Source organism: Synchiropus splendidus, chromosome 6 (genome assembly GCF_027744825.2).
Source record: "Synchiropus splendidus isolate RoL2022-P1 chromosome 6, RoL_Sspl_1.0, whole genome shotgun sequence".
Classification (NCBI taxonomy): domain Eukaryota; kingdom Metazoa; phylum Chordata; class Actinopteri; order Syngnathiformes; family Callionymidae; genus Synchiropus; species Synchiropus splendidus.
The window spans coordinates 19,809,884-19,825,251 of record NC_071339.1 but is presented as its reverse complement, the minus strand read 5'-3'; the positions used below and the strand labels follow the sequence as shown (position 1 = coordinate 19,825,251).

At 43.7% G+C, this 15,368-nt stretch overlaps 1 protein-coding gene across 2 annotated transcripts; it reads right to left on the bottom strand.

The window, feature by feature from the left end:
* Positions 1 to 3,762: 3,762 nt before the first annotated feature.
* LOC128760771 (protein Wnt-2b-A-like) lies at positions 3,763 to 15,024 on the bottom strand. Of its 2 annotated transcripts, XM_053868426.1 has the most exons (6): positions 14,724 to 15,024; positions 14,523 to 14,654; positions 9,773 to 9,993; positions 7,772 to 8,049; positions 7,211 to 7,475; positions 3,763 to 4,782 (listed from the first exon to the last, which is right to left on the bottom strand). In XM_053868426.1, exons 2-6 carry the CDS (start codon positions 14,621 to 14,623, stop codon positions 4,553 to 4,555), a joined length of 1,095 nt encoding a protein of 364 aa, XP_053724401.1. In that variant the 5' UTR covers positions 14,624 to 14,654; positions 14,724 to 15,024; the 3' UTR covers positions 3,763 to 4,552. The 2 variants fall into 2 exon arrangements, with proteins under 2 accessions (XP_053724401.1, XP_053724400.1); XM_053868425.1 differs by having other exon boundaries at positions 3,764 to 4,782; positions 14,523 to 15,024.
* Between the last annotated feature and the right edge of the window lie 344 nt (positions 15,025 to 15,368).

Below are 15,368 nucleotides of genomic sequence, written 5' to 3'. Positions count from 1 at the left end.
TAAAAAAAAAACTGCGTAAACATGACTTAAAACTACAAGGAGTAAAAGAAACTGACACAAAAAATAATAATCTTAAATCATAATTTTAAAAAGTGAAGAATGAAAGATGAATATATTAAAGAGAAGGACATTTATTATGTATTATATATTTATATATTATATAGAAGGACATTTAATACACATGTTGCGAGAAGAAAAATGAAGGCTTCAAAATTCTGTTAAACATTAAAGATTTGTAATTACAAAATTTAATTGAATTTTGGATTTCATTAGGAAAGTGTTTATTATTAGAAACATAATCACAATAAGACTATTGAACAGAAGGACAACTATCGAAACACAAGATTCAAATCTGCTGGTGCGAAAAACTTAAAATAGTGGACAGTCTATGTGCGAAAAAAGCAAACCGTGATACTTTCAGTAAGGAGTAAGTACACTTGTGCGACAGATGGTGCCAGGAGCAGGATGAAGGTCTGAAGCGAACCAGTCCGATGCTTATGAAGAACCCATGAGTGTTGGAGAGATGTCTTCTCAAAAGTGACAAGTGGTTGGCTGCTTAAAAGGCTGTGGCGCTTTGTGCTCTATGACCGGACGCATGGAGAGACAAGTAGTTGCACCAATTTAGACCTCTGTGTTCTTTAGGACTGTGGGAGGAAACCAGAGTACCCAGGGTGAAACTCCACCGGCTGCAGTAACAATCGCTCCGCAGCCCAACTTATGGTTCATGACAGTGGACCCTGTATTGAAACACGATCCATGTGAGATGCATGCACACGGCGTATGAAGTCACTTAGCAGGGTCACTGAATGCTCAAGAGCAGCAGCCACCAGGTCCAGTTTGACATCTGCAGCAAGCTCTTTATTACCTCTGATGGGGTCACGAGGTCCGACTGAAGGGCCAACAATAACAGTCGGACGTGCCAAAGACTTGCAGCGCTGTTGATACAGCGACGAGTTCGTAATGTACACACATCAAAGTCGATCTCCGGCACTCGTGGATCACGGACGTGGATCGTATGGAGGGTTGCGAAATGAGCTCTTGGTGCAGAGATTAGCTCACGAATTTAAGCGACTGGAGACCACACGGCGAGTTCGTCCCACCCAGAGAAGCTTGGTTCTGTAGAGTTGAAGCCTTGCAGGATTTGTGACGACAATTTGTTTGCTTAAAATGGTACAATATTTCTTGATCCTCAACAAGCCCCATGAAATGTTGTGGGAAACAGCCAAGTGCTGGAACTGACTGATGGGATTGGAACATGGAGCTGTGGAAGAACTGGCTGTGAAGCAAGATCGTAGCAAAGCACCACTTGCTAATGTGTAAAACACAATAAATCATTAAAATACACGTGGTGTATAAACTGACAAAATAAATCAAACTCCGTGGAAATAAATCCAGGGCAGAACATTTTCATTTTTTAAAATGAATACACGTATATTTATGGAAACCACAAATGAAAAACCTTTACATAAAAACAAAACATGAAAGTGTAACAACAAAAGCTAGATGTTTATAACAGAAAAAAATGTTAAACAGAATAGATATTATTTTAAAAGTTGAAATTAAAAGAGTCTGTTTAAATGAAGTTGGTATTAAAAATACTGTACTCAACTGAAAAAAAGAGAAATCCATAATATTAAAATAAGGATAAAGCATAAATCTGAGTAGAATATATATATTTTTCTTTTATTATGATAAAGAGTACAAGACAAATTGAAATAATAAATAATAACCTTGAAAAAACTTCTTCTGAAATTAGCACATATAACAAAAAGCGAATGACTCTCAATTAAAACAAAAGGATATTTAAAGAATAATGTTTAAAAAAAAAACACACAAAAACAAAAATTTAAAACACAAAATATAATACATCATATAAGAGGATTAAATTGGAGGAAAAAATCCTTTAACATTTACTAGAACTGATTAAAAGCAACTTGCAATAAGAAAAAGCAATGGTTTATATATTCGAAACTAAAGTAAAACATTATTATTATTATTATTATTATTCATGATAATAATAAAATTGTTTAAGAAAATAAAAACTCGAAACATGAAAGACGTGTTTAAGTTGAAAAAACTGAAAGAAGACAAAAGCAAATTCAGTTCATGGTAAAAAGATGAAAGAATAAACAGTTTTTGTAAAGCAAATTGTGATATTTGGAGTACACAAGTGAAACTTGACTTATAAAAACATTTATGTGGGAACCTACTCCAGAGGTTGTGTTTTTTATTTTACTTTTTAAATGCTCCACTCTAACAGATTGTGAATCAGAAAGTAATGTCGACCTGGCAAAGCTCACCTTGATCTCGTCTCTCTGCTGTCGACCAAAGCTCCGGACTTCCTGCCCACGTTCGTTGCGTGTTCCATGTGCAAACTCCCAGCGGAGATCCTTCACCTGCCGTTCCAGTTGGGTTTCACGTTATTTAATGTTGCTATTTTGCGAAAAGTTCATTTGTGCATCAAAAAATCTCCCCAAAACGTTTGCTCCCTGCGACCTGTTTCCCGTCGGTGTGAGCGCCACTTCTGAGCTCCTCTCACGCGTCCAATGGGCAACAGAAACACCACAGCTTTATTTACACTCAAAACACCACCTTTTTGTTTGAAACCAACTGGTGTCGGACGAATGTTTGCGCCGCTGCGTCACTTGACCTTGTTCAAAGCACTTTGCTTTGGCCGCCGTCCTCATTACGCCGACTTGAAACAATCTGTTGACTCATCGCACTCGCGGCTTGTTGTCAGTTTCATTTACGTCCATAAATCCCTGCGAGGATTCCATCTCCAGCGGCCGAACATGAAGTCTGGCCGCGGCACCAGATCAAATTTGGGGGTCTGCAGCTACTTTTCCTCTGCGTCTTGGCCCGTCTTCTTCAAGTCCAAGTTTTGATCGTGAAGTGAACTCGACGTTGGGAACGTCCTGCTTTGGTTTCCTAGTGGACGACCGGCGCTGAATAGGTTCTGCCAAGATATTAAAAGACATATTTTCCTCCTGTTTCACCGAGTGTACTTTGGATCACAACTTCAGTGTGGCTTGTTGTGTTGTCCGTGAACATTGTGTACCGTCTTTTGACATCGGTTGTCAACTTGCTTCAGACTCAGCTGCCAAACATGAGAGCACAGAGACCATGATAGTCATGCTTCATGAAGCCCAACCTCCTGTTTCCAGGGAGGTTCACTGTGATCACCCCTCGATCTCCATCCTCCTCTTCAATACGGTTTCGATTCTATTTTGACAAGTCCAGTCCAGTTTGATCTCTTGAACTGAGAGGAGTCCTTGTTGGACTTTTCTTTCAGGGATGATCATGATCATCTTCCCTCGTGACACCTTCATGTTCTCCTTTATCCTGGACTTCATTGGTTGTCTTCCTCATCTTCATCTCCAACACTATTGGTCCATCGCTGCCTTTCCTCTCCTGGTTTTACTAACTTTATTTCCAAACTTCTCCCTCTGATGTACCGATGGAGCCTTCCCCCCGCCTGCACTCTCTTCTCCACCTGCCTTCATCTCTTTCACTCTGAACAACTGGTCCCATCTTGTTTCTTTACCCTGAATTAGTCAAAGTCAGTCAGAGTCAATGAGTCAAAATAAAACTGCTGGGGAACGTTTTCGGAGGCAAGACTGCAGCTGCAGCCATATTTGGTACTAGGCCTCTCACCTATCGCTAGTTGACAAAAATGACATCACAGTTCTCCAAATTCAACTTTAAATTTAAGAACTTTTACAAGTATGTAATTGTTTTATTCGGAAGGTGACATGTCCATCTGTGGCAGCGTCACCTCAGGTAGCCGGCAGTGTCTCTCTCTCTCTCTCTCTCTCACACACACACACACACAGATAGCAGTGTGAATTTATTTACTTAATCCTGGCGCAGGCTCCAGTCTGGACACCACATTCTTCTCCGCACCAGTGACGCCACGTCAGCCATCGTTCCATCCCGGTGGCCCTGGAACTTCTCCAGGACAAACTCGACTCACGCTCTTTTGTCGCTCCCAACAACTTTCAACAGCAGGTGAACTCATGAACTAATTTTAATATCAAACCGGTACATAGGAACAGCACGTGGGCTCTACACCCACCCGCTCACAGGTGACAGCGCTCGCTGCCGGCACGGTCCAACAGTTTGCATTCTTGTGAAGTAAAACACAACTATAGAAGTAAAAAAAAAAAAAATAGCAGCACTCAATTGAAAGAACTTCTTAAAGATGGTCAACCAAGTGTCATCGTTTCTACACAGAGTGTTACACTTTGAATGGTTCTGTCTTTCTATAATTACATGTTATAACATTTGTCACATTTCAACACTGCATTGCAGCATCACTCAAAATGCCAGTGTTTTTACAAGGAGCTACACGTCCAAATCCACTTCAATTGTTGTTATTATTAATGGCTGGCGCACGGGTTTTGAGCACAAACTCAAGATGGCAAGTTTCTCCCTCACTTTTAGGTAGAATCTCTGGCAATGTTTCTTCAACAGACCGAAGGAGCGCTTGATCAGAAACTGTTTCCAGGTCTCTCCCTGGTGGTGCTCACAGTTCAGCACAGGTCCGGGGTTTTTAGGTCAAGTCCTGCCAGTCGGGCCGCTTGTGAGGCTTGCAGGTGTGAACGTCCACCACCTCCTCGCAGTCCCTGCACTCCACCGCGCAGCACCACTTGAACTTGCAGTCGCACTTAGTCACTCTTTTCATGCGCATGGTGTCGTAGCCCCGCCCACAGCACATGACCTCGCAGCCGTCCGCTCCTCGCGAAGACTTGCTGCAGACGCGACCTGCTGTTCCCAACGAACCTGGGGAGAGAGTACGAAGCGTTACGGAAGGTGTTCACGACTCGCTCTGCTCAGGACTAAATTTACCCTGTGTTACCGCTCATTACATTACATTTGTAATGTCACTTGGTAGATATAGATTTCATCACGATATATGTTCATATATTACAGTATGGGTATTAATTATTTAGTTGTCTGGTTTTGTTTGATAGCTCGATACTTCACCTTTTTTTAATGCTGATGTCTTTGACGTTTGTTATATATCTTTGATGTCTTTGATACTTGTCAGTGTCTTGGTTGTCAATAGCTGCAGTGACACGTTGAATTTCCCCTCTGTGGGACTAATAAAATCCATCGAATCGAATTGAATCGAATCTAATCTAAACGTTAAAACAGCTCCATTTTAAGAGACCCCACACACCCTGGTTCACCCTCCTCCCTTCAGGAAGAAGATTTCGGACACTGGGCACACGCACCAAAAGACTGTTGCACACTGTTGACTGTTTTTTCCCAGGCAGTCAAATGTGTTAAACCCTTTTAATTCTATATGTATTTTTAAGTACAGTAATATGGTTTATGTCTGTATTGGGAGTTTAACTTATTTTATCATAAGCTGTGTTTATATGCTTTTTTGATGTTTATTTGTTAATAACAATATTTGTTAAGATTTTAACAATATGTTTTTTTAAAAGTGTAGTTTCGTTGCGACTCACAATGAGTTCTATTTTATTCTATGTAGTTTGTGACGTGATCATGAACTTAACTCGCGGTGCCAACTTTTCGGCACCTTGAGTCAAGTTAATGACTGACATATATGCCAAGTGACATGAAGCCATAATCCACGTGCGGAATCTTAAGGAGCGTCATCCTACGGCTTCACTCTTTCCAGAACCTTTTTCATTCAACATGTCGCACAGTCCTGTGAAGCAGTGCCTACTGCGCCTTCAGAGTGACTCTAGGACAATAAAGTCCACTTGACAACGTCAATGACAGTCAGAGAATGTACTGAAAAAAAATTACAAACAAAACGTTAAGAAGTTTCTACTCATCTAGTTATACTTCCAGTGGTGTCTGTACAATGGACAGAGACATAATAATTTCGCAAACCAAACAAGGGTTCAAGGACGATTTATCGTCATTGCGATTCAGTTAGCAGCATCAAAAACAAGTGGGTAATGGTAACGTTAGTAACGTACCACCCGTGACGTGTCCGAGTATCATCATCTGTGGTTGCCCCTAGATGGAACATTCAAACCCCACACAAAACTCTGAAGGTAAAGCTCATCGCTGGTAGCAACGTCAAACAAGAAAGTTCGCAAACAAAGCTGCATTTAGAGCTGCAGCTATTTTCTCATCCAACAAACTTCCATTATTTAGTGGTGCTCACTTGACCCCGCCGCATTTTGGATGAACTCCTAAAAGTCCTTCCCTCTGTGCAGTCATCAGTGTGTTGCCGCAAAGCGACACTTCCCACAATCTAAAGTGGGATATTTCCCGCCGCATCAAAGAAATGACAACCAAAACACCCAAGTGTTCAGGTGTAAACTCTAATCCTCAGATCAGATGCCGCGGATAATAACAGAGCATTCCCGATGTGGAGAGATAAGAGCAGTTATTCCCCTGGGGCTGCAGGGAGTGGAGCTTAATAGTGACCAAAGGAAGGATTTGGAAAACAAGCCTGCGTGTATCCTCGGGCACTGAATTCCTTTACAATGGAGATTAGTGACAAGGAAGGTCATAAGCTCCTTTTAAGATCACTTCTTAACAAAGCTCGACAGGTTCTGCTTTGAGCTAGCACCATCTTTATCAGCCAGGTGATCAACCTGTAGCTGCCCGACAGAAGACGCAGTTGGTCTGGACGTGCCGATGTCGCGACGACTTGAATTCACCCATGGCTTTTCAAAACATAAAGACATACATCGACAGATCAAGAAGTGCTGCTCTTGGTTAGTCTGGAGCACATGTGTCAAACTCAACAGTAACTTAAGGTGGAAGTTGGATGAGGTGTTTGATGCTTTGAACAGTTCCGTTTTCACGTTCTCTTCTAAGTTGCTTCCCATTCGGAAATGTGTCTAAGCTCATTGACTGGATCACTCCATTCTAAAGCAGCTGTTGTGTACTTCTACAGTTCTATTGGTTGGAGTTAGGAAGATGCAGCCCATGAGAAGTCAGGCAACTGAAGTTGGGTTTACACGTTGTAAACATGTCACCCTCAAACAAACACCACTGACCTGCTGCAGTGTCCAACAAGACAGAGTCAAATAAATCCAGATAAAATAAGAGACAGAATGTGACTTATTTGAGGAAGGCATTAAAGGTGAAGTGCGATATGAGCGGTGAAAATGAAGGGACAATGGAGGAGCACCCCAAATCGAGCTGTGGGAAATGGTGACCACCTGGAAGAGGACTTGAGATTTCGCTGACTGACTCAACCGTGTGGGGCTCTCACCTGCCGAGCGGTCCATGAGACAGTAGTCAGGCGAGTTCTCCACATACACCAGCTCATTCTTGGTGGTTCCCTTGAAGTCCTTGTCGGCCACCTTGAAGCCTGTGCCGTCCTGGTTCATGGTCACCTCGATGGCCGTGTTGTACTTCTTGCGCAGGTAGTCGCCGGTGCGCCTGAAGTCAGACATGGTCTGCCAGCAGGTCCTCAGCGAGCAGGAGCCGCTGACCCCGTGACACTTGCACTCCAGCTTCATGAAGCGCTTCACCGCCTGGAGCACAGGTCAAAGGTGACAGGGTGTTAAGTCTGTGTTGTGGCCTGTGGCGAGGTGTAGTCGTAATCAAGCCTGTTAACATGCTTCACTCTGACTTTACTTCCTTTGGGAAACAGAAGACGAGACCCTTCTTATTTCGAGGTTTATATTCCACCACCAGTCAGGCCTCGACTTCTGTCTCTATACAGTTCATTCAACTGATCGGACTCTTGAGCTATGAGCTAAAGCTGCAGCACAGAAACACGTTCCAACGTCTTCATCCAGATCAAAGTAGCAGTAGAAACGCTGCTCACCATGCGGCCACATCGGTTGTTGTGCAGGTTCATCAGCGCTCGAGCGTCTTTCACCATCCGCTCTCGCGCGTCGACGAAAGCCTTGGCAAAGCTGATGCCAAAGCTGATGTTGTCGCTGCATCCCCCCCAATCGAAGCTCCCCCGTTCATCGCTGGATTGTCCTCGCTTGTCGCCGTCGCAGCTGCAGATCTCCAGCTCCCCCTGGCGGCAGGCCCTGGTGATGGCGTAGACCACCCCGGCCGAGGAGATGGCGTACACGAACGCCGCTTCCTTGCTGCCTGGAGCACAACGTCACATTTAGAGTTGATTGATTCTCCGCAATAAAATCTGGCTCCTAAATAACTTGACCTTCGACCTGCCTTTGAAGTAGCACAGTCACACAATTCAAACGTAATGTTTGTTTGTGTTCACCCCTACACTTCCCATCTAGCCTCTACTCTGTGGCCGTATGTGGCGTCTACAACAACTTCAACCATCCTGGGTGGAAGCTCTTCAACAACCCCAGGTGTAAATATGTAGAAATACTGTCACAAAAGCTGCGAGTGACTCCTGGAGTTGAACACTGAGCATGTGAAGACCTAGAGAAGCTAGCGCTCTATGGATTCATTGCTGAGCCTATAGAGGCTCATAGGACCTGCAGTGGTCAAGACAACCTGAAAGCCCAAGCATTTTCGCCCAGTCCAAATGCCCCATGTCAGTAATGTTTACCCCACAATGTCAATGTCACCAGGACCTTTATCTTTAGTTCATGGGTCCAAGGAAATGACCCCAGGTAATACTGATTCAATGTGAATGGGCCTGCGAAAAACGTGTATTTGAAATCTGTGTAACCTGATGATGCATGTACTGTATGTACAGTATGTTCCCCACAAACCGAATTTTGAGACACAAAGTTTTCCTCCATGTGCACGGATTGCTAAATTGAGGGGGCAAACTCTGCTAAACACTGTCAGAATCGGGCTCCCGCTAGCGTAACGGATTGTGCGTATGCAACATGAGGCTTCTCTGTTGCCCCCAAATACATGAGTTTGGAGCGATAGTTGTGATTTGTGATTTGAATTCTGACAGGGCTAAAATCAAGCACAACATCTCTGACCAATTGCAAACTGGTACGTGAGTGGATTAAGCCGTTGGTTTCTTGAAGTCACTTAGAATGTTAGCTGTCCCGACGTTATATCATCCAAACAGTAGCGAAGGATTCTGACACTGTGAGCAAGACAAGGCTGAGGTTCCTGTGGGCTCATGTCGTGCGGTTTTGTTGTCATAAATTTTGGTCACTTTTGAAGCCCATTCCTGCCAGGTAATCATAAAAATAATAATGATAATAATAAAACTAAAAAGCAAAACTAAAACTATCAAGAAAGAACAGCGAAGTTCTGTGAATGTACGGCATGTTATGTAGTGATCGTGCACCACCTTCGGAAGTGAGGCCCATTGTCAGACGATACTATGTGCAATATATTTGATGCATTTTTCATGTCAATGCCATAAGTTTTTTTCCTCTGTGAACTTCTTTTTGGGCGTCCAGGAGGGGTCCAGACCTGTACAACATCTCTCAGTGTCACCTTGGCAGCCTTCAGTCACACTCACTGTTTTCGTGCCCGAATGGAGAAGATTTCGGGAGATGTTTGGTCTGGCCTTCCCCTCCCCCCCTCATTCTCCTTCGAGCTCACGCAACGAGGCAGAACACAGACGATATGTCAGGGAGTAAAGCTTTGTCTGGCTGCCAGAAACATCTACCCAAATATTTACATCTCCTATTACTGTTTATACATGACCAGCGTGTATCTCTAGATCTGCTACTTGTTTTTGGAGAACGGCCACTTTCCCAATCTTGTCCCGAAGAAGGTAAAGAAACACTTTCTCTTTTGGTGTTACTTTCACCACTATAAATCCAGTGCTTATCTGCGAACAAAGTGGACGTTTACGACGGCGATTAGCCGGAGATCGCTCCACCGTCCTCACGCTTGACGCTCAAGACTGCCAGATGTGGCCACTCACTTCGCAGCATCACTCGGCCAAACACGGTGTGGTCCCGCTCAATGGTGCTGCAGTTCCAGCGGTGGTGTCGGAACTGGTGCTGGCACTCCAGGATCCACTCTTTGGCTCCCTCAGCAATGGACTGCATGAGGTCCGGGTGCCGCTGGCAGAGCTGACGCTGCTTGTTCACCAGACCAGGAATGTTGTTACAAATGACCCGAGCACCCAGCGCCCCGATGTACCTGCGGGAAAAATGTCATTGTTTTTCTTTCGTTTCACACACCTTAGCACGAGGACAACAGCCTGGTTTATAACCAGTAGCATTGCTGTTGTTGTGTTTCCTTCAACAAACCTCTTTGATAAACACGAAGCCAGACTAACAGCAAAGTCAGAAATGTAGAGTAACAGTAAAGAAAGCCAGTCTTTCCCGACACCACAGAAAATTCACCTCCAACCCAAACACCGACTTGCCATAAAGAACTTTGTCTGAAAACATTGCTTATGTGAATTATCAAGAGTCACAACAGTCCAAAGACTGGAAGCACATTTGATGTGAATATTCCAATGAAGTCGGTGTTGATCAACCTGTTTATCGTAAACTTTCAAAAGGCAAACAGCAATTTTCATAAAATGAAAATATTGTATCATAACATTCTTTTTTTTTATGCCTTTTCACCTTGGTTACCACAGGGCCCATACTGCATTACAACAGTTGATGCTATCAAAAACATATGGAATTAAAGTCATATACTGTTGCAGCAGTGAGGATTGACACAAAGGATGGAGCTGTAACGCAGCCTGTTAAAACACGTCATCATGCGGATGAAATGTAGCCTGATCACAAACCCCTGAATGATGCGTTCAAGAAAACAAGCAGAAATTTTAGGTCAAAAGTGTTTATAACCTGTAAGTTGGTGGCGCAATAAGAAGCTCCATAGCTGGTTATCCTGACTTTGAGCCAGGGTGTTTATGACGAAGCTGTCACTTAACTTTTGGAGTCAACCAGACCGTTCAGGTCAGCGACTGTTTCTCTGGCAGTCAAAATTTACCAATCCCATATTCCGGATGTGGACCAGATTATGAAATTCCTCAGTATAAAGCGCCTCACTCCCTGTCACAGGCCTGTGCTTCCTGCTCTATTCAGACATAATCCCTTACTCTGCTTCTAAAAAGGATCACATGCTGGTTGTTTTGTGTCACTGGAAGAGGGAGGGGGGTCTCTCATGGAGGACAGTCGTCCATACAGTACAAGTGTCGACTGAAACTCATACATGCTGCGCGTCCCATCCCGCCGCGTCCTTTCAAGCCTCTGCTCCGGCTTCATCCGGATATCATCATTATTGCTGCTAGTCACTGGCACTTTTGTGTCGCCTGGCCACCGAGACAGAAACAGTGGTGGCAGGCAGTTTCCACTCCTCTTATGGCCGTCCAGGACCCCTGTTCTCACCGCCACTCTCTGCCTGAGCGGTAAAGCTGAGCAGAAGCACTACTTGTGTTTATTGTGTTTCGTACATACCGACTGTGCCAAGAGACCCCTGACTGTCTCCAAGAGGACACACACATAGAGAGAGAGAGGGGGGAGAGACACATGATGCTCATCTCAATGATGGCGGCTGTTAAGAATCACCTCTCACAACAGCAGCCTGGATGAAATAATTGTCAAGCATCTGGAGCTTTTAAAGGCTCCTCAGCTTCAGGTAAGTAGGATAAAGGTGAATCCAGGAAGCTTATACTTTTCAGCGTGTTGTAAACATTGATAGTGTGAGTCATGGATCTGGTTTTATACATGCGGTAATGCTGATGTTTTGCGCAACTCACACCTGAGTGGTTGTTGGTTTCCATGCAGCAAAGTGACTTCCCCGCCACTCAAGTCACGTCAAAAAAGTAGGGCAGTAATGCTGGGGGCAGGTCTAGAGAGGGAAGTCAACAGGGCGGATTGCAGCCCCTTTATCTATAGTGGATGTGCATTGAAATAAAAGAAAAATAAGATCAGACACCTCTGTCTCTGTGAGTGTTGAATGTGCTTCTCCTTCACGACTTTGTCTTGTTGACTTATCTTTCCGTTCAAAACACAGCGACTTGTTGCTCGGGCCTGACTGTCACATCGATTGAACATGAACACGACATCTTCAACAGGTGGGCTTTGAGTGGAAATTTCCAGTTCCAAATTTCCAGTTCCACCATTCATCAGAGCAATATTTATTTTACAATACATCAGGATTGCAGGGGCAGCAGCCAAAGAAGAAGACTTCTCGCCCCAGAAACCTCCAGGAGACAACCTCACACCTCAGCTGCTCCCTCTTGATCAGGTGGAGCAGCGGTTCTGCTTTGAGCCTCCCCCAGATGACTGAGCTTCTAACCCTCTCTGAAATGGGTGGTCAGTTGTATCTGTGATAACACTCTTTTCCTAGCAAGCAAAAATCCAGATCGTAGTTGAAGGTATGAATCTAGTTGTGAGGCAAAACAAAAAGCTTTTTACGTTACATGTCATTGAGATTTTTAGCCTTGAATGATTGTCCTGCTTTAAAGCTTCTTTTGAACCAAGCTGCACTTGTCATTGTCTTTACCTGGCCACTGTTGGAATACTCTTCTCTGCACTCTTTCTCCCCTCAACCCTTGTATGGGGTGCAATACTGACACCACATCAGTCGCTCATGATCGAGATGTCTCAGGAAAAATATCAGAAGTCCGCTGAGTCTTCATATTCAAGGTTTCAATTGAGAGGTTCAGCAACAGAAAATACAGCACAGTTGTTGCATGCGACTCCTTTTTCAGGAGTCATTGGAGTTAAATAGACATATTTGTAAACATATCACTTGAAAAAAGTTCACAGTTCGGGCTTAGCAAGATACAAGCTTTGCATTGTAGTCAGACGATCTTGGAAAATGGCTTTGTAGAGTTCATACAAAAAGTGAGTGAATAAAAGGGCGACGAACACTCGCAACAACTCTGCTCCACACGGCCACAGGCCAACAAGTTTTACTTTCCGGGGACATTGCTATTCACGGCATCATTTACGCCGCATCCACTTGAATCTCAATGTCTATGTAAATCAGGAGTGGGATCCGTTGAAAGTAGATCTCTGGCCCGGTCCTAACTACTCAGGTAGGTGGGGTTCAGACACTCACCTAACTCTGTTTTTCTCTTCCATTAAAACCTCAAGAGAAATCAGCCGGCGGCATTTATTCATGCACCAGCGCCCGCACCTGCCACTTACCCTTGATAAGATGGATGGATATGGGGTGGGAGGGGGCGAGGGGGGGGATTCCCCTGAACACCATTAATCTTCATAAAACCCATGACACACGTATCTGATCATCTCATTGTATTTACGGTTTAAAGCCTGGCTTCTCAGCAGGTTTTCTTTCAGACAGCACCTTCTGCACCTACAACTTTTGCTTCCTTCAACTCTGTGTAGGTGTCCTTCGAGCACTCCGGTTTCCTCCCTGTGAATTGGTGGCTCTACATTTTCTGTGTCAGTGGTCTGACAGTCTGTGCACGGTGACCTGTCCAGAGTGTCCTCTCATCCCAGGTAACTGCATTAGCTCCAGCCCCTCATAGGAGCCTCAAAAATGTTTGGCCACGCACAAGCTTTGAGTGTGTTCTTGAGCTTCTCTGAGCTTTACATGATGATCCGCGAGGGTGACGCCTATTACAATACATGAGCCTGGAGAAACAGGCGCTAAAATATTCAACCATAGCCACCCGTAACTTGCACCATCTGACGTCCACAGAAGACACCTATGTGGTTCGTAAAATTACACAAAGTTTTGAAGGGGTTGTGACATCGCAGTCTTGCTATACTTTCGTCCAGATATTTCATTAAAATAGAGAGCAGCAGCCAACAGAAGAGGTCCTCCTGTGGTGTGTCTGAGTAGAAGCAGTCCACAGACACACTCGGGAGACCTGCCTGATAGCCAGTGGACTCAGTATTGTATTCCATTGTATACTGCTATAACTGCATACTGAAGGGATGTCCACCTCATAGCGCAACTTTGTAGGGTTTATATGTAACTCATAACTGACTGAATAACAATTGATTTATTCATTTACAGTCACAATCAAAATTTAGTTTTGATTGTGACTTACTTAGAAACATTTTATGAAAGAAGCTGCAGGCTGGAGGAGATTTTATTTAGTGCACAGAAGGCCCCCGGGCCGGACTTTGGTCACTCCCGGCGTGGTCAATAAACTTATTGGCTGGTCAAAGCAAATGTCCGTTTAGTTTCAAAGCTAAAGTTTGATAATGTTAAAGTTACTTGCGTTTATCTATTGGTTAAAGTACTTTTCACATTTGACGATAGTACAGTTACTTACCGTACCGTCCTTATTATATATATTTGCAAGCAAAACTTGACGTAAAGACGTCCAAGAAAGTATAGAGAGAGAGTTAGACAGCATTGCTCCTAAAAGCTGTTACTTCATCTTTGACAGTTGTATAATGGTTGCATACACAAGTAGATAGTACTTCAGAGGACACCAGTGAGAGATTATTTCATCTCAAATTTCATTGACTGAAAAATCTGTTTCTTTCACGAGTCTAAGTAAGCTATTTTTTGTTGGCTATATATATGATCACATAATTTTTAAACCAAAAGAACAACTTGAAACAAGGAATTGGGTTTTTTTTCTGGCTCTGAAACTTTCAAACAAACCTTATTTTGGAAGAAATAAATAAATCATATCAATATTTTTTTATTGATGTCATATTTTGTGGCATGCCTTCTCATTCGATGTGGCTATAAGAGGCTAAAAGGGAGTTACAACTCACCACCATGACGAGTCCACTCTCGGCGTGAATATGAGCAGAAGCAGAAAGTATATTTTGGGCTTGGAGTTGTGCTGTGTTTTCGTGCCGTGTCGGATCCCCATGGTGCTGCCGCTGCCTGATAGACTCCCAGATCTGAGCAGACAAAACATCTCTCATGTGTTGGCAAACGCTCCACGATCAGGTGCGAGAGTGCGCGCCCACCATCCACCGTCCATCATTGAGGAACAAAAACGACGTAAACTTCACAGGCTGAGGAGTCAGTCAGCTGATAAGAGCAGGAAAAGCACCGATATTAGCTCCATGTGACTCCGTACACTTCGCGCAGCGCGTTCAAATCACACAGGGTCGCGCGTAAAATCACATTTCGATTTGGCGCTTGACGCATCGACGAACGCAGCTCTGTGTGCGACAAAACATTCCGGCTCAAGTCTTCAAAAGAAGCTGTTTCAAATGACACAAGTCGGCGGCAAACTGAGCCGAAGAGACCGGTCCCGTGTGCGCACTTTCGCTCCGGCAGACGGAATGAAGATGCGCACCATGAGCTCAGCTGTCTAGACCCTCCCGCCCCCCTCAGTTCCCCCTTTCACTGCACACTCAGACTGTTTCTGACTAACGACTTCAAATGAAGTCATTAACAAGAATGGTGGATTACTGGAAATGTCACGTCTAAATAAACAAGAAAGGGATCTATCTATCTATCTATCTATCTCTCTCTCTCTTTTATATATATATATATATATATATATATATATATATATATATATATATATATATATATATATATATATATATATATATATATATATATACACACACACACACACAACATTATTACGATTAATTCAT

Coding starts and splice junctions, on each gene's coding strand:
- LOC128760771 (XM_053868425.1), bottom strand. CDS start 14,671: ATGTTTTGTCTGCTCAGATCTGGGAGTCTATCAGGCAGCGGCAGCACC. Junction 8,050..9,772: donor TGGCCGAGTGATGCTGCGAA/GTGAGTGGCCAC, acceptor GTTGTGCTCCAG/GCAGCAAGGAAGCGGCGTTC. Junction 4,783..7,210: donor TCTCATGGACCGCTCGGCAG/GTGAGAGCCCCA, acceptor CTCTCTCCCCAG/GTTCGTTGGGAACAGCAGGT.